The following is a 20,791-nucleotide window of genomic DNA, read 5'->3' as shown; positions in this document are numbered from 1 at the left end:
CCATTCACACTTTTTATAATTCAGCTTACTGTGGAGACACGTGCTGGAAGTTATTACTTTGAAATGTTTTGTAGTTATTTTCTTCTTTTTTCAAATCCTCAAAAATTATGAAAACCGGCGTGCTATAGTATGCCGTCCGAGGCCATGGGCTATAGCCCATGGTCTCGGAGTGATTTTCTGCTTTTTTTTCAAATCCTCAAATTATGAAAAACGGCATGCTATAGTATGCCGTCCGAGGCCATGGGCTATAGCCCATGGTCTCGGAGTTATTTTCTGCTTTTTTTCAAATCCTCGAAAATTATGAAAAACGGCATGCTATAGTATGCCATCCGAGGCCATGGGCTATAGCCCATGGTCTCGGAGTTATTTTCTTCTTTTTTTCAAATCCTCAAAATATGAAAAACGGCATGCTATAGTATGCCGTCCGAGGCCATGGGCTATATCCCATGGTCTCGGAGTTATTTTCTTCTTTTTTCAAATCCTCAAATTATGAAAAACGGCATGCTATAGTATGCCGTCCGAGGCCATGGGCTATAGCCCATGGTCTCGGAGTGATTTTCGTCTTTTTTTCAAATCCTCAAAAATGATGAAAAACGGCATGCTATAGTATGCCGTCCGAGGCCATGGGCTATATATAGCCCATGGTCTCGGAGTGATTTTCGGCTTTTTTTCAAATCCTCAAAAATGATGGAAAACGGCATGCTATAGTATGCCGTCCGAGGCCATGGGCTATAGCCCATGGTCTCGGAGTGATTTTCGTCTTTTTTTCAAATCCACAAAAATGATGAAAAACGGCATGCTATAGTATGCCGTCCGAAACAATGGGCTATAGCCCATGGTCTCGGAGTGATTTTCAGCTTTTTTTCAAATCCTCGAAAATTATGACGGCATACTATAGCATGAAAATCATGCTATAGTATAGCATGAAAATCACTCAGAGACCATGGGCTATAGCCCATGGCCTCGGACGGCATACTATAGCATGAAAATCATGCTATAGTATAGCATGAAAATCACTCAGAGATCATGGGCTATAGCCCATGGCCTCGGACGGCATACTATAGCATGCCGTTTTTCATCATTTTTGAGGATTTGAAAAAAAGTTCTCTTTGTTTTATAAGAAAGACACAAGTAGATGTTTTAGTGCACATAACTCCACAAGGAGAGACGCAGTTTATTTCAGTTGGTAAAACACAGACATTCATGGGACCATGGAGATCACAAACCATGGAGACCATGGACCATGGAGACCATGGACCATGGAGATCACAAACCATGGAGACCATGGACCATGGAGACCATGGACCAAGGAGATCACAAACCATGGAGACCATGGACCATGGAGACCATGGACCATGGAGATCACAAACCATGGAGACCATGGACCATGGAGACCATGGACCATGGAGATCACAAACCAAGCCGACATGAAAACACAGGGAACCATTTCTTGTGCAGTGCATGAAAAGAAACACCATCCTTTTAACTGCAAATAAATACAAATTAAAAAAAAAATCCTCATTGACATTTTGAAGAAAACGTTACTTTGCCTTCTTAATGCCAGTTTTCACCTTTTGACCGTCCGTGACGGTAAAATGGCTTTTGACCGTCCGTGACGGTAAAATGGCTTTTGACCGTCCGTGACGGTAAAATGCAAAAATATACAGATATTTTCTTGTATGTGTGTTTGTGTGTGTGAGATTATTATTATTATTATTATTTTTTTACATGTTTCTTTTTGGTGATTTTTGGCTGTTTATATGTAATACATGTGCATGAGGAATACTTGAGGCTAATGGGGACTTCAAAAAACAAACAAACAAACAAACAAACAAAAACTATACAAAAGTGGAAACCAGGAGACGGGTACTGTAAAAAACAGAATTAAATAGCATACCAGATGAAATCAACATTGCATACAACAGATCACGCTCTATATCCTACACCTGAGCACACGTTAAGACCAGAGGGTTCACCTGCACAAAAGACAATCGAGCATACAGTTGGTGTTCCTTATGCTTTAGCTATTGAAAAGATAGCAGATCTACAAGCTGCGTAGCGCGGCTTGAAAATGTGGCGCAAATCTTTGAATATATATTCTCTCAGAGCGAATGTTTTTAACTCAAAACCGTTGCTTCCGGTGGGGTCCCTGGAACATTTCTGGGGTAAAAAAAAAAGATTCGTTGGTACAATTTAGAAAAGAAACGCATTTGAGCATTTAACGCATTTACTTTTAGAGACGAGCCAACAGAGAAGAACGCTACAGGAACAAAGGAAAAGAAAAGAAAAGCAGAACAGAACCACAAAACAGAACACGCCAACAAAAGCACTGTCAAAGTTCCACAACACGGTCAGTCCAAGAGGCAAAGTGCAGTGCAGTGTTTTAATCTGAAGGTTTTTCACACTGGAGGGGGCGGCGGAGGGGAATATACGAATACGAAATGTTTGCATCAAAACCATTCATATAGTTCTGTGGTTATCAGAGTGGGGTTCAGGGACTCTTACTGGTCCGTAAAAAATAAATAAAAATTAAAGGAAAGGAAAAGAAAAATGTGTACATTGTCGAGAGTTTATGGGGGTCCTTGAAATGAACTTAGTTAGAACCCCATTTGTCCGTATTGCGGAAAACAGCAGATCTACAAGCTCACAACGCGCAGATTGGCTATTTTTCAGCTAAGCTATACTTCATGTAGGGGGGCTCTATTTCTCAGCATAGAGCCCTGAGGAACTCCACACAACAGCCCTGTATATTGAGTTGTATAAAGTGGTTTAAAAAGTCTCAGGACCGATGATAATATTACGGTTGATGCCAAATCAGCAGCAGTCACTTTTTGCATGTTCTGTGTGGATATTTTCATGAGACGAACAACAGGGGGGGAAATAAATCCATGAAAAAAGCCCCCCGGTGAGTAATGCTGCGTCCACATGGGCAGAGGCAATAGATACAAAGATGCAAAGCTACACAGTGTAGGCCTACTTGTAGCTGTTGAAACTTCGCCCCTGTCAGGTGAAAAGAAGCAGCTTGGACACCTCATGCATAGAAGGAAGCATGAGGTCAGTCCGTTGCTCTCCCCAGATTGGCAGAGGAAGTGTAGCGCGGCTAGTGCCCACTCCGAGACCATGGGCTATAGCCCATGGCCTGGGACGGCATACTATAGCATGCCGTTTTTCATAATTTTTGAGGATTTGAAAAAAAGACGAAAATCACTCCGAGGCCATAGGCTATAGCCCATGGTCTCGGACGGCATACTATAGCATGCTGTTTTTCATCATTTTCGAGGATTTGAAAAAAAGACGAAAATCACTCCGAGACCATGGGCTATAGCCCATGGCCTCAGGGCTAGTGGATTACATTAGATAATTGACACTGGGTGAAAGATCGCAAAATCCTGGCGATTGTTTTTAGAATTAGCTGTTGTAGCTTTTGCAAAATCTATACAATCGTCGGACGTGTCTTTGGCTTCCATCGAAAATGAACGGTGGACCGCATCTTTGCATCTGCCTGGTGTGTGAACGCAGCGTGAGGACCTACAATCCTCATCTCCCTTCCCATGTGTGACATCATCATGCTGCAGATAGTAGAGGCATGGTGACATCATCATGCTGCAGATAGTAGAGGCACAGACATGTGTGACATCATCATGCTGCAGATAGTAGAGGCACAGACGGACACGAATAGCTTCACTCCAAAAAACAAACAAAAAAACGACAACTAAAAGGTACAAACTTGAGTTCATGCCGACAACATAACGTCAACTTCGGTACGAGACAAAATAATAACAATAATAACAATAATAATAATCCATGGACATTCAATGTAAAATAGCACATCTTTAAAACGAGGGGAAATTAAAAAAAATATATATATATTTCCATAATATATACAGAGAGGAAAAGATGCCGAATGCAGCCTTTTGAAAACAAAATGCCCCGTCTTTTTTTCTTTCTTTCTTTCTTTCTTTCTTTCTGAAAGTTGTTCCATGTCAATGTTTCTAGTGGTCTTTTACATTTTTTTGTAATATAGCAATATAGTCAGGTGTTCATGCTTCTTTTGGGGGGGGTGGGGGGGGGGGGGGGGGGTTGAGGGGCACTCAGCAGCTCCACAGTAAAAAAACAATTGAGAAAGTTACACCCCTTAATGACCTGGGGGTCCCCTAGGGCTCCATCCATGGCTCCCTCCTCCTTCATTACACCTACAATAAGGGCTCCATTTCCGTCACCGCTAAACCCCTTATCCCTAAACTTCTTTGCCTTTTTTACTATTTTGCTAAACAAATTTGAGTAGTTAAAATGGCCAGTCTACAAGCTCACAACGTGTCAATGTAGATTGGCTAGTTGAACTATTCAAAAATGTTTTTCAAAATTTAGAAGAAGTTTAGGGATAAGGGGTTTAGCGGTGACGAAAATGGAGCCCTGAATCTGTTATCTAGCTGATCTACAAGCTCACAACACTTCAATATCTACAGCTATATTCCGCCAATTATGACCTGCCCAGAATTGGGAGGCTGAAGCTTCAAACCAGCGTTGATTTCGTCGACCAATACGATGACGAAAAATGTTCGTCGATTACATTTTTTCACTGACGAAAACTAAACAAAAACTAAGCTATGATGACTAAAACTAAGACTAAATGATTTATATTCAACAAATAAAAACTAGACTAAAATGTTAGGAAGGGACTAGTGGACAAGAGATCCAGTATATGTCATTTTACACTTGGTTGCATGCAGAAAATAGCCGATCTACAAGCTCGGCTTGCGCGACCCGTTGTGAGCTTGTAGATCGGCTATTTTCAGCAAGTGTAAAATCAGTCATTACGACTGAAACTGGACAAACTCTAAAACATCCCAGGTGACTAAAATGTGACTAAAACTAAATGAAAACTATTCAAAAGACTACGACTAAAACTAAAATCTAAATTTGCTGTCAAAATCAACACTGGTTCAAACTACATGAGCCTACTTTGGTGTCCAGGTGGTGGAGAAAAAGGAGTAGGCCCTTGCACAGAGCCCTGCAGAGACTCCCTGTTATAAAGAAGGGTTCAGTGGTAAAAAGCAGGAACGTCAACGGGGAGAGAAAGAGACAATTAAAACGTACATTCGCGTCAAACGCAGGTCATTCCTTGTCGCGATCCATGCACTGACCAGGAGGAGGAGACAGATCCATGCACTGACCAGGAGGAGGAGACAGATCCATGCACTGACCAGGAGGAGGAGACAGATCCATGCACTGACCAGGAGGAGGAGACAGATCCTCGGTAGAAAATGCCACTGTTTGAGTTTTTTTTTATAGTTTCGTTTTTTTTAGGTTCTTTTTGCTGCTTTTCAACAATGACCTTTCTTTGTTTGTCGTTCATAACGTTAAAAAAAAAAAGAAAACCCTCTCCTCTGCTCATTCGTCTTCGTGTGAAATACAGTTCAAGTTTCGTGTGCAAACGTATCGGGAGAAGCAGTGCTTGTTCTTGTGTGCGTGTGCGTGTGCGCGTGTGTGTGCGTGCATGTGTGTGTGTGTGTGTGCGTGCGTGCGTGCGTGTGCGTGTGTGTGTGTGTGCGTGTCCGTGCGTGTGTTTTTTCCTTTTCTTTCCCCCTCTCATTGCATTGGTTAATGTTCATTGTTTAACAGTCGTTGCCATGGCTATGAAAGGAGGCAGTTGAACCAGCAACTTTATCAGTCTTGTCTACAGACTACGGTCCCTCGTTCCTCCACGTTCCGTCTGGGGGACCGACAGCGGCGGTCCAATAAACGGACCCCTCAGGGGGGTCTGTAACAACAGCGGTCCAATAAACTGACCCCTCAGGGGGGGGGTCTGTAACTCGGAGACGCGGTCCATTTTGGTTCCATTTGTACACTCACAGAGTTAACCGAGCACTCAGCGTAAATTGGGGGTCCCGGGGTATAGTTTAGTTCAGTGATGAACAACCCTTTTAAATTTCAAGGACCCCCAGTTTGATCGTTCATTAGGCCGCGGACCCCATAACGGGTCCATTTGGTTCCATTTGTACACTCTCAGAGTTACCGCTCGTTTAGCCGGGGACCCCCCTCCCCCCCAGAAACCCCTCAAGGATCACCGGGACCCCCAGAGAACCCAGTGGTCTACATTCTACAGAGCAGGAGTGGAGACATGTGGCGCGGCGGGAGCATGCAGACAATAGCATGTAGCATGCTACATGACAATAGCATTGTAGACAATAGCAGATCTACAAGCTCATAGCGCGGCACCGAGTGCCGCGCTATGAGCTTGCAGATCTGCTATTGTCCGATCCCATCGCCACGTTACCGAAACCAACACCGCCCACAAACAAAAAAAACAACCAAACCAAAACAAACACGGCATGCGATCCTAGAGCGTGCTGCTGAGGATCTCCGAGACCTGGGTGTCCGTTTGGTCGTCGGAATCTACGTCCTGTGGGGAAGGGGGGGTGCGGCCTCCTCGTGGCTCCTCCCCTTCCACCTCCCCTCCGGAGTCGCTGCTGCCGCCCTGCACCACCACAGACGGAGGTTGCATGACCATCCTCCTCTCCACCATCTCTCCTCCCCCGCCCTCCTCCATCACCACGCCCGCACACGGCTCCACGAAGATGCGGCGCACGTGGGGGGCGGGGCTCGCGGGTGGCGCCCGGCGCTCCTCCCGCCCGCCCCTCCCGCTCCAACCCCCCGGCTCTCCAGCACGCAGGACGCCTGGCTGACGTAGGTGGGGGAGAGGGAGGAGGGGGAGGCTCCCTGGGGGGGCGACGGCGGCGGCGGGGTCCGAGGAGTCGTCGTCGGTGGCGCCGTCCCTCTGCCGCGTCGTGGTGGTCGTGGTGTACACGCCCTCCGACAGGGAGCCGCCCGTCTCGCCGCTGTGGCTCCGCAGCCAGCGCTGGGAACCGCTGAAGTACTGGCCCCCGGCCCCCTGGTGGCTCCTGGAGGTAGGGACATTTAGTTTTTAGTAAATGAGAAATAGAGGTTGTGCATCAGCAATGGTTTTCAGTGGAGTGCTAAACCCAAATCCAGTATACATAAAAAAATAGGAATTTTAAATAATAAAGGAACGGTGTCACACACTTTTTTGGTGTGTGCCAATAAAGAAATTGAAATGTGAGTACTTTGTCAGCCATTTATTAAATTTTTGAATGTGCTACCTTTTTGGATTTTTTTTTTTGTCTTTTTGGAATGCATTTTCATTTAAGTCAGATAACTCAATCTTTAGTATAGCGCGTAAATGAGTAGAGCGACACGTTTTGAGCTTGTAGATCGGCGATTTTTTGGCTACGACAGTATAATCAACACCATGTATACCTGGAGAGGAGCTTGCGCTTGGCGGGCGGGTTGGGCGGGTTGGCGCGGAACGGCGGCCCCCCTCCTCCTCCCCTGGGGGTGGTCCCAGGGGAGGTCCTTGGAGAGCGAGAGGCCCTCCAGGGTGCAGCGTGCGGCGCTGGTGTCCGACATCAGGACGGGCGAGAGGGGCAGCGAGAGGGGCAGCGAGAGAGGGAGGGGCTTCAGGAGGGAGGAGGGGGAGAGGGGCTGGTCCTTGCCGCCGGAGAAGGAGGGGGGAGCGGGGGCAGCAGCGGGGAGGGGGAGAGGGGCGAGAAGTGCGGCTCCCCCGGCGCTGTGGTGGGGGGAGGGGTGTGAGGGGGAGGTCCGACGAGCACACGCTGTACCTGCAGGACGAGGAGAAACAGCAGTGTTTTATCAACCCTCTTCACGTCAAGGCCCATTATTTGTTTGACCTATTGAGCCACGGACCACCATTTTGGATTAGATTCAGCCTCTCGGAACCAAAACGTCGAATATTTTGTCGTCGTTGGCGTTGGTACCATTACGAGAGATTACAGGCAAACGTTGATCAGAAAGAACAATTATTCTACATTCTCTAATTGTGTCTGTACAAAAGGCCCTAATTGAAATGGACAATTAAGTCACATCCAGTGCGGGTGTGATTATTAGGGTCACCGTGCCCTTGATGAGAGCTTTCATTCACTTCAGAACAAGGACAGGAGAGGAGAACATGCCAGCAACCGAGCTGAACATTTCTATCTTATTTAGTCTGTTTTACTGTGTTACCAGTCGACTACCTGTCAAATGTCTATGTTGTGTGCGTCACTGACCCAAAGTAAGTTACCAACATTACTGTTATTTGGTTCTGATTCATGTAATGATTATTATGATCAGGTTTGATTTCCCCGTGTCAATGTGGCAAACCATGCGTTAATATACAGAATATGGGTAGACAATATAGTTCCCTTATGTTGTATTTGATGATGGTGATCATTTCCTTTCATGAAGCTGATATAGGATACAGCTACTTAAGTGATTCTTTGTGAATACTTAACTGCTGTGTACATGGTGTATATTGTAGTGAGCGTTATGTGCTTTGTGGAGTAAGTACTGTTTGTAGTTATGGAGGATTTTGCTGTATTGTAAGCAATGCATACTATAATATTGTGATCTCCTCTGTCTCCCTCCCTCCTTTAGAACCACACATGAACAGACAAAGATGATTCTGTCTTGCCAATCTACCATACTGTGCTCTTATTGTGCTGTGCTATGTTCAACAAAGACTGTGCCTACGAGCAACACTCCATCCTTGTCTCCTTGTGAAGTCTTACCAATTCCCTGTGGTGAATACTACTGCCCTACCCTACCACCTAATACAGTCCTTACCCTCTACTGCCCTACCCTACCACCTAATACAGTCCTTACCCTCTACTGCCCTACCCCTACCACCTAATACAGTCCTTACCCTCTACTGCCCTACCATACCACCTAATACAGTCCTTACCCTCTACTGCCCTACCCTACCACCTAATACAGTCCTTACCCTCTACTGCCCTACCCTACCACCTAATACAGTCCTTACCCTCTACTGCCCTGCCCTACCACCTAATACAGTCCTTACCCTCTACTGCCCTACCCTACCACCTAATACAGTCCTTACCCTCTACTGCCCTACCATACCACCTAATACAGTCCTTACCCTCTACTGCCCTACCCTACCACCTAATACAGTCCTTACCCTCTACTGCCCTACCATACCACCTAATACAGTCCTTACCCTCTACTGCCCTACCATACCACCTAATACAGTCCTTACCCTCTACTGCCCTACCCTACCACCTAATACAGTCCTTACCCTCTACTGCCCTACCATACCACCTAATACAGTCCTTACCCTCTACTGCCCTACCCTACCACCTAATACAGTCCTTACCCTCTACTGCCCTACCATACCACCTAATACAGTCCTTACCCTCTACTGCCCTACCCTACCACCTAATACAGTCCTTACCCTCTACTGCCCTACCCTACCACCTAATACAGTCCCTTACCCTCTACTGCCCTACCCTACCCCCCTAATACAGTCCTTACCCTCTACTGCCCTACCCTACCACCTAATACAGTCCTTACCCTCTACTGCCCTACCCTACCACCTAATACAGTCCTTACCCTCTACTGCCCTACCATACCACCTAATACAGTCCTTACCCTCTACTGCCCTACCATACCACCTAATACAGTCCTTACCCTCTACTGCCCTACCCTACCACCTAATACAGTCCTTGCCCTACCCTACCACCTAATACAGTCCTTACCCTCTACTGCCCTACCCTACCACCTAATACAGTCCTTACCCTCTACTGCCCTACCCTACCACCTAATACAGTCCTTACCCTCTACTGCCCTACCCTACCACCTAATACAGTCCTTACCCTCTACTGCCCTACCCTACCACCTAATACAGTCCTTACCCTCTACTGCCCTACCCTACCACCTAATACAGTCCTTACCCTCTACTGCCCTACCCTACCACCTAATACAGTCCTTACCCTCTACTGCCCTACCATACCACCTAATACAGTCCTTACCCTCTACTGCCCTACCCTACCACCTAATACAGTCCTTACCCTCTACTGCCCTACCCTACCACCTAATACAGTCCTTACCCTCTACTGCCCCTACCTACCTCTAATACAGTCCTTACCCTCTACTGCCCTACCATACCACCTATACAGTCCTTACCCTCTACTGCCCTACCCCTACCACCTAATACAGTCCTTACCCTCTACTGCCCTACCCATACCACCTAATACAGTCCTTACCCTCTACTGCCCTACCATACCACCTAATACAGTCCTTACCCTCTACTGCCCTACCCTACCACCTAATACAGTCCTTACCCTCTACTGCCCTACCCTACCACCTAATACAGTCCTTACCCTCTACTGCCCTACCCTACCACCTAATACAGTCCTTACCCTCTACTGCCCTACCCTACCACCTAATACAGTCCTTACCCTCTACTGCCCTACCCTACCACCTAATACAGTCCTTACCCTCTACTGCCCTACCATACCACCTAATACAGTCCTTACCCTCTACTGCCCTACCCTACCACCTAATACAGTCCTTACCCTCTACTGCCCTACCATACCACCTAATACAGTCCTTACCCTCTACTGCCCTACCCTACCACCTAATACAGTCCTTACCCTCTACTGCCCTACCCTACCACCTAATACAGTCCTTACCCTCTACTGCCCTACCCTACCACCTAATACAGTCCTTACCCTCTACTGCCCTACCCTACCACCTAATACAGTCCTTACCCTCTACTGCCCTACCATACCACCTAATACAGTCCTTACCCTCTACTGCCCTACCCTACCACCTAATACAGTCCCTTACCCTCTACTGCCCTACCCTACCACCTAATACAGTCCTTACCCTCTACTGCCCTACCCTACCACCTAATACAGTCCTTACCCTCTACTGCCCTACCCTACCACCTAATACAGTCCTTACCCTCTACTGCCCTACCATACCACCTAATACAGTCCTTACCCTCTACTGCCCTACCATACCACCTAATACAGTCCTTACCCTCTACTGCCCTACCCTACCACCTAATACAGTCCTTACCCTCTACTGCCCTACCATACCACCTAATACAGTCCTTACCCTCTACTGCCCTACCCTACCACCTAATACAGTCCTTACCCTCTACTGCCCTACCCTACCACCTAATACAGTCCTTACCCTCTACTGCCCTACCCTACCACCTAATACAGTCCTTACCCTCTACTGCCCTACCCTACCACCTAATACAGTCCTTACCCTCTACTGCCCTACCCTACCACCTAATACAGTCCTTACCCTCTACTGCCCTACCCTACCACCTAATACAGTCCTTACCCTCTACTGCCCTACCATACCACCTAATACAGTCCTTACCCTCTACTGCCCTACCCATACCACCTAATACAGTCCTTACCCTCTACTGCCCTACCCTACCACCTAATACAGTCCTTACCCTCTACTGCCCTACCCTACCACCTAATACAGTCCTTACCCTCTACTGCCCTACACTACCACCTAATACAGTCCTTACCCTCTACTGCCCTACCCTACCACCTAATACAGTCCTTACCCTCTACTGCCCTACCCTACCACCTAATACAGTCCTTACCCTCTACTGCCCTACCCATACCACCTAATACAGTCCTTACCCTCTACTGCCCTACCCTACCACCTAATACAGTCCTTACCCTCTACTGCCCTACCATACCACCTAATACAGTCCTTACCCTCTACTGCCCTACCCTACCACCTAATACAGTCCTTACCCTCTACTGCCCTACCCTACCACCTAATACAGTCCTTACCCTCTACTGCCCTACCCTACCACCTAATACAGTCCTTACCCTCTACTGCCCTACCCTACCACCTAATACAGTCCTTACCCTCTACTGCCCTACCCTACCACCTAATACAGTCCTTACCCTCTACTGCCCTACCCTAACCTCTACCACCCTAATACAGTCCTTACCCTCTACTGCCCTACCCTACCACCTAATACAGTCCTTACCCTCTACTGCCCTACCCTACCACCTAATACAGTCCTTACCCTCTACTGCCCTACCCTACCACCTAATACAGTCCTTACCCTCTACTGCCCTACCCTACCACCTAATACAGTCCTTACCCTCTACTGCCCTACCCTACCACCTAATACAGTCCTTACCCTCTACTGCCCTACCACTACCACCTAATACAGTCCTTACCCTCTACTGCCCTACCATACCACCTAATACAGTCCTTACCCTCTACTGCCCTACCCTACCACCTAATACAGTCCTTACCCTCTACTGCCCTACCCTACCACCTAATACAGTCCTTACCCTCTACTGCCCTACCCTACCACCTAATACAGTCCTTACCCTCTACTGCCCTACCCTACCACCTAATACAGTCCTTACCCTCTACTGCCCTACCCTACCACCTAATACAGTCCTTACCCTCTACTGCCCTACCCTACCACCTAATACAGTCCTTACCCTCTACTGCCCTACCCTACCACCTAATACAGTCCTTACCCTCTACTGCCCTACCATACCACCTAATACAGTCCTTACCCTCTACTGCCCATAACCCTACCACCTAATACAGTCCTTACCCTCTACTGCCCTACCCTACCACCTAATACAGTCCTTACCCTCTACTGCCCTACCCTACCACCTAATACAGTCCTTACCCTCTACTGCCCTACCATACCACCTAATACAGTCCTTACCCTCTACTGCCCTACCCTACCACCTAATACAGTCCTTACCCTCTACTGCCCTACCCTACCACCTAATACAGTCCTTACCCTCTACTGCCCTACCCTACCACCTAATACAGTCCTTACCCTCTACTGCCCTACCCTACCACCTAATACAGTCCTTACCCTCTACTGCCCTACCCTACCACCTAATACAGTCCTTACCCTCTACTGCCCTACCATACCACCTAATACAGTCCTTACCCTCTACTGCCCTACCCTACCCCCTAATACAGTCCTTACCCTCTACTGCCCTACCCTACCACCTAATACAGTCCTTACCCTCTACTGCCCTACCATACCACCTAATACAGTCCTTACCCTCTACTGCCCTACCCTACCACCTAATACAGTCCTTACCCTCTACTGCCCTACCCTACCACCTAATACAGTCCTTACCCTCTACTGCCCTACCATACCACCTAATACAGTCCTTACCCTCTACTGCCCTACCCTACCACCTAATACAGTCCTTACCCTCTACTGCCCTACCCTACCACCTAATACAGTCCTTACCCTCTCTACTGCCCTACCCTACCACCTAATACAGTCCTTACCCTCTACTGCCCTACCCTACCACCTAATACAGTCCTTACCTCTACTGCCCTACCCTACCACCTAATACAGTCCTTACCCTCTACTGCCCTACCATACCACCTAATACAGTCCTTACCCTCTACTGCCCTACCCTACCACCTAATACAGTCCTTACCCTCTACTGCCCTACCATACCACCTAATACAGTCCTTACCCTCTACTGCCCTACCCTACACCTAATACAGTCCTTACCCTCTACTGCCCTACCCTACCACCTAATACAGTCCTTACCCTCTACTGCCCTACCCTACCACCTAATACAGTCCTTACCCTCTACTGCCCTACCCTACCACCTAATACAGTCCTTACCCTCTACTGCCCTACCCTACCACCTAATACAGTCCTTACCCTCTACTGCCCTACCCTACCACCTAATACAGTCCTTACCCTCTACTGCCCTACCATACCACCTAATACAGTCCTTACCCTCTACTGCCCTACCCTACCACCTAATACAGTCCTTACCCTCTACTGCCCTACCATACCACCTAATACAGTCCTTACCCTCTACTGCCCTACCCTACCACCTAATACAGTCCTTACCCTCTACTGCCCTACCCTACCACCTAATACAGTCCTTACCCTCTACTGCCCTACCCTACCACCTAATACAGTCCTTACCCTCTACTGCCCTACCATACCACCTAATACAGTCCTTACCCTCTACTGCCCTACCCTACCACCTAATACAGTCCTTACCCTCTACTGCCCTACCATACCACCTAATACAGTCCTTACCCTCTACTGCCCTACCTACACCTAATACAGTCCTTACCCTCTACTGCCCTACCCTACCTACCACCTAATACAGTCCTTACCCTCTCTACTGCCCTACCCTACCACCTAATACAGTCCTTACCCTCTACTGCCCTACCCTACCACCTAATACAGTCCTTACCCTCTACTGCCCTACCCATACCACCTAATACAGTCCTTACCCTCTACTGCCCTACCCTACCACCTAATACAGTCCTTACCCTCTACTGCCCTACCCTACCACCTAATACAGTCCTTACCCTCTACTGCCCTACCATACCACCTAATACAGTCCTTACCCTCTACTGCCCTACCCTACCACCTAATACAGTCCTTACCCTCTACTGCCCTACCCTACCACCTAATACAGTCCTTACCCTCTACTGCCCTACCCTACCACCTAATACAGTCCTTACCCTCTACTGCCCTACCCTACCACCTAATACAGTCCTTACCCTCTACTGCCCTACCCTACCACCTAATACAGTCCTTACCCTCTACTGCCCTACCATACCTCCTAATACAGTCCTTACCCTCTACTGCCCTACCATACCACCTAATACAGTCCTTACCCTCTACTGCCCTACCTACCAACCTAATACAGTCCTTACCCTCTACTGCCCTACCATACCACCTAATACAGTCCTTACCCTCTACTGCCCTACCATACCACCTAATACAGTCCTTACCCTCTACTGCCCTACCCTACCACCTAATACAGTCCTTACCCTCTACTGCCCTACCCTACCACCTAATACAGTCCTTACCCTCTACTGCCCTACCCTACCACCTAATACAGTCCTTACCCTCTACTGCCCTACCCTACCACCTAATACAGTCCTTACCCTCTACTGCCCTACCATACCACCTAATACAGTCCTTACCCTCTACTGCCCTACCCTACCACCTAATACAGTCCTTACCCTCTACTGCCCTACCATACCACCTAATACAGTCCTTACCCTCTACTGCCCTACCCTACCACCTAATACAGTCCTTACCCTCTACTGCCCTACCCTACCACCTAATACAGTCCTTACCCTCTACTGCCCTACCCTACCACCTAATACAGTCCTTACCCTCTACTGCCCTACCATACCACCTAATACAGTCCTTACCCTCTACTGCCCTACCCTACCACCTAATACAGTCCTTACCCTCTACTGCCCTACCATACCACCTAATACAGTCCTTACCCTCTACTGCCCTACCCTACCACCTAATACAGTCCTTACCCTCTACTGCCCTACCCTACCACCTAATACAGTCCTTACCCTCTACTGCCCTACCATACCACCTAATACAGTCCTTACCCTCTACTGCCCTACCATACCACCTAATACAGTCCTTACCCTCTACTGCCCTACCATACCACCTAATACAGTCCTTACCCTCTACTGCCTACCCTACCACCTAATACAGTCCTTACCCTCTACTGCCCTACCCTACCACCTAATACAGTCCTTACCCTCTACTGCCCTACCATACCACCTAATACAGTCCTTACCCTCTACTGCCCTACCCTACCACCTAATACAGTCCTTACCCTCTACTGCCCTACCCTACCTCCTAATACAGTCCTTACCCTCTACTGCCCTACCATACCACCTAATACAGTCCTTACCCTCTACTGCCCTACCCTACCACCTAATACAGTCCTTACCCTCTACTGCCCTACCCTACCCCCTAATACAGTCCTTACCCTCTACTGCCCTACCCTACCACCTAATACAGTCCTTATCCTCTACTGCCCTACCCTACCACCTAATACAGTCCTTACCCTCTACTGCCCTACCCTACCACCTAATACAGTCCTTACCCTCTACTGCCCTACCCTACCACCTAATACAGTCCTTACCCTCTACTGCCCTACCCATACCACCTAATACAGTCCTTACCCTCTACTGCCCTACCATACCACCTAATACAGTCCTTACCCTCTACTGCCCTACCCTACCACCTAATACAGTCCTTACCCTCTACTGCCCTACCCTACCACCTAATACAGTCCTTACCCTCTACTGCCCTACCCTACCTCCTAATACAGTCCTTACCCTCTACTGCCCTACCATACCACCTAATACAGTCCTTACCCTCTACTGCCCTACCCTACCACCTAATACAGTCCTTACCCTCTACTGCCCTACCCTACCACCTAATACAGTCCTTACCCTCTACTGCCCTACCTACCACCTAATACAGTCCTTACCCTCTACTGCCCTACCCTACCACCTAATACAGTCCTTACCCTCTACTGCCCTACCCTACCACCTAATACAGTCCTTACCCTCTACTGCCCTACCATACCTCCTAATACAGTCCTTACCCTCTACTGCCCTACCCTACCACCTAATACAGTCCTTACCCTCTACTGCCCTACCATACCACCTAATACAGTCCTTACCCTCTACTGCCCTACCCTACCACCTAATACAGTCCTTACCCTCTACTGCCCTACCATACCACCTAATACAGTCCTTACCCTCTACTGCCCTACCCTACCACCTAATACAGTCCTTACCCTCTACTGCCCTACCCTACCACCTAATACAGTCCTTACCCTCTACTGCCCTACCCTACCACCTAATACAGTCCTTACCCTCTACTGCCCTACCCTACCACCTAATACAGGCCTTACCCTCTACTGCCCTACCATACCACCTAATACAGTCCTTACCCTCTACTGCCCTACCCTACCACCTAATACAGTCCTTACCCTCTACTGCCCTACCATACCACCTAATACAGTCCTTACCCTCTACTGCCCTACCCTACCACCTAATACAGTCCTTACCCTCTACTGCCCTACCATACCACCTAATACAGTCCTTACCCTCTACTGCCCTACCCTACCACCTAATACAGTCCTTACCCTCTACTGCCCTACCATACCACCTAATACAGTCCTTACCCTCTACTGCCCTACCCTACCACCTAATACAGTCCTTACCCTCTACTGCCCTACCCTACCACCTAATACAGTCCTTACCCTCTACTGCCCTACCCTACCACCTAATACAGTCCTTACCCTCTACTGCCCTACCCTACCACCTAATACAGTCCTTACCCTCTACTGCCCTACCATACCACCTAATACAGTCCTTACCCTCTACTGCCCTACCATACCACCTAATACAGGCCTTACCCTCTACTGCCCTACCATACCACCTAATACAGTCCTTACCCTCTACTGCCCTACCCTACCTCCTAATACAGTCCTTACCCTCTACTACTGCCCTACCATACCACCTAATACAGTCCTTACCCTCTACTGCCCTACCCTACCACCTAATACAGGCCTTACCCTCTACTGCCCTACCCTACCACCTAATACAGTCCTTACCCTCTACTGCCCTACCCTACCACCTAATACAGGCCTTACCCTCTACTGCCCTACCCTACCACCTAATACAGTCCTTACCCTCTACTGCCCTACCATACCACCTAATACAGTCCTTACCCTCTACTGCCCTACCCTACCACCTAATACAGTCCTTACCCTCTACTGCCCTACCCTACCTCCTAATACAGTCCTTACCCTCTACTGCCCTACCCTACCACCTAATACAGTCCTTACCCTCTACTGCCCTACCCTACCACCTAATACAGTCCTTACCCTCTACTGCCCTACCCTACCACCTAATACAGTCCTTACCCTCTACTGCCCTACCCTACCACCTAATACAGTCCTTACCCTCTACTGCCCTACCCTACCACCTAATACAGTCCTTACCCTCTACTGCCCTACCCTACCACCTAATACAGTCCTTACCCTCTACTGCCCTACCATACCTCCTAATACAGTCCTTACCCTCTACTGCCCTACCATACCACCTAATACAGTCCTTACCCTCTACTGCCCTACCCTACCACCTAATACAGTCCTTACCCTCTACTGCCCTACCCTACCACCTAATACAGTCCTTACCCTCTACTGCCCTACCCTACCACCTAATACAGTCCTTACCCTCTACTGCCCTACCATACCACCTAATACAGTCCTTACCCTCTACTGCCCTACCATACCTTACCTAATACAGTCCTTACCCTCTACTGCCCTACCCTACCACCTAATACAGTCCTTACCCTCTACTGCCCTACCATACCACCTAATACAGTCCTTACCCTCTACTGCCCTACCCTACCACCTAATACAGTCCTTACCCTCTACTGCCCTACCCTACACACCTAATACAGTCCTTACCCTCTACTGCCCTACCATACCACCTAATACAGTCCTTACCCTCTACTGCCCTACCCTACCACCTAATACAGTCCTTACCCTCTACTGCCCTACCATACCACCTAATACAGTCCTTACCCTCTACTGCCCTACCATACCACCTAATACAGTCCTTACCCTCTACTGCCCTACCATACCACCTAATACAGTCCTTACCCTCTACTGCCCTACCCTACCTCCTAATACAGTCCTTACCCTCTACTGCCCTACCCTACCACCTAATACAGTCCTTACCCTCTACTGCCCTACCCTACCACCTAATACAGTCCTTACCCTCTACTGCCCTACCATACCACCTAATACAGTCCTTACCCTCTACTGCCCTACCATACCACCTAATACAGTCCTTACCCTCTACTGCCCTACCCTACCACCTAATACAGTCCTTACCCTCTACTGCCCTACCATACCACCTAATACAGTCCTTACCCTCTACTCCCTACCCTACCACCTAATACAGTCCTTACCCTCTACTGCCCTACCATACCACCTAATACAGTCCTTACCCTCTACTGCCCTACCATACCACCTAATACAGTCCTTACCCTCTACTGCCCTACCATACCACCTAATACAGTCCTTACCCTCTACTGCCCTACCCTACCACCTAATACAGTCCTTACCCTCTACTGCCCTACCCTACCACCTAATACAGTCCTTACCCTCTACTGCCCTACCATACCACCTAATACAGTCCTTACCCTCTACTGCCCTACCCTACCACCTAATACAGTCCTTACCCTCTACTGCCCTACCCTACCACCTAATACAGTCCTTACCCTCTACTGCCCTACCATACCACCTAATACAGTCCTTACCCTCTACTGCCCTACCCTACCACCTAATACAGGCCTTACCCTCTACTGCCCTACCCTACCACCTAATACAGTCCTTACCCTCTACTGCCCTACCCCTACCACCTAATACAGTCCTTACCCTCTACTGCCCTACCCTACCACCTAATACAGTCCTTACCCTCTACTGCCCTACCATACCACCTAATACAGTCCCTTACCCTCTACTGCCCTACCCTACCACCTAATACAGTCCTTACCCTCTACTGCCCTACCCTACCACCTAATACAGTCCTTACCCTCTACTGCCCTACCATACCCTTACCTAATACAGTCCTTACCCTCTACTGCCCTACCCTACCACCTAATACAGTCCTTACCCTCTACTGCCCTACCATACCACCTAATACAGTCCTTACCCTCTACTGCCCTACCCTACCACCTAATACAGTCCTTACCCTCTACTGCCCTACCCTACCACCTAATACAGTCCTTACCCTCTACTGCCCTACCCTACCACCTAATACAGTCCTTACCCTCTACTGCCCTACCCTACCACCTAATACAGTCCTTACCCTCTACTGCCCTACCATACCACCTAATACAGTCCTTACCCTCTACTGCCCTACCCTACCACCTAATACAGTCCTTACCCTCTACTGCCCTACCATACCTACCTAATACAGTCCTTACCCTCTACTGCCCTACCATACCACCTAATACAGTCCTTACCCTCTACTGCCCTACCCTACCACCTAATACAGTCCTTACCCTCTACTGCCCTACCATACCACCTAATACAGTCCTTACCCTCTACTGCCCTACCCTACCACCTAATACAGTCCTTACCCTCTACTGCCCTACCATACCACCTAATACAGTCCTTACCCTCTACTGCCCTACCCTACCACCTAATACAGTCCTTACCCTCTACTGCCCTACCATACCACCTAATACAGTCCTTACCCTCTACTGCCCTACCCTACCACCTAATACAGTCCTTACCCTCTACTGCCCTACCATACCACCTAATACAGTCCTTACCCTCTACTGCCCTACCATACCACCTAATACAGTCCTTACCCTCTACTGCCCTACCCTACCACCTAATACAGTCCTTACCCTCTACTGCCCTACCATACCACCTAATACAGTCCTTACCCTCTACTGCCCTACCATACCACCTAATACAGTCCTTACCCTCTACTGCCCTACCATACCACCTAATACAGTCCTTACCCTCTACTGCCCTACCCTACCACCTAATACAGTCCTTACCCTCTACTGCCCTACCCTACCACCTAATACAGTCCTTACCCTCTACTGCCCTACCCTACCACCTAATACAGTCCTTACCCTCTACTGCCCTACCCTACCACCTAATACAGTCCTTACCCTCTACTGCCCTACCATACCACCTAATACAGTCCTTACCCTCTACTGCCCTACCATACCACCTAATACAGTCCTTACCCTCTACTGCCCTACCATACCACCTAATACAGTCCTTACCCTCTACTGCCCTACCCTACCTCCTAATACAGTCCTTACCCTCTACTGCCCTACCCTACCACCTAATACAGTCCTTACCCTCTACTGCCCTACCATACCACCTAATACAGTCCTTACCCTCTACTGCCCTACCCTACCACCTAATACAGTCCTTACCCTCTACTGCCCTACCATACCACCTAATACAGTCCTTACCCTCTACTGCCCTACCATACCACCTAATACAGTCCTTACCCTCTACTGCCCTACCATACCACCTAATACAGTCCTTACCCTCTACTGCCCTACCCTACCACCTAATACAGTCCT

At 48.5% G+C, this 20,791-nt stretch overlaps 1 protein-coding gene across 1 annotated transcript in view; it reads right to left on the bottom strand.

The window, feature by feature from the left end:
- Positions 1–6,340: 6,340 nt before the first annotated feature.
- Positions 6,341–20,791, bottom strand: part of ankfn1a (ankyrin repeat and fibronectin type III domain containing 1a) — a gene marked incomplete at both ends in the record, with an annotated part of 75,774 nt that continues 61,323 nt past the window's right edge. Inside the window, 3 exons of the mRNA XM_079491964.1 lie at positions 6,341–6,902; positions 7,279–7,350; positions 7,427–7,588. Of these exons, the coding sequence (XP_079348090.1) occupies positions 6,341–6,902; positions 7,279–7,350; positions 7,427–7,588 (796 nt within the window). The remainder of the gene's footprint in view (positions 6,903–7,278; positions 7,351–7,426; positions 7,589–20,791) is intronic.

Source organism: Electrona antarctica (assembly GCF_951216825.1).
Source record: "Electrona antarctica genome assembly, chromosome: 22".
In the NCBI taxonomy this organism is placed as follows: domain Eukaryota; kingdom Metazoa; phylum Chordata; class Actinopteri; order Myctophiformes; family Myctophidae; genus Electrona; species Electrona antarctica.
The sequence above is the reverse complement of the archived record's forward strand: the minus strand, read 5'-3'. Positions and strand labels throughout refer to the sequence as shown.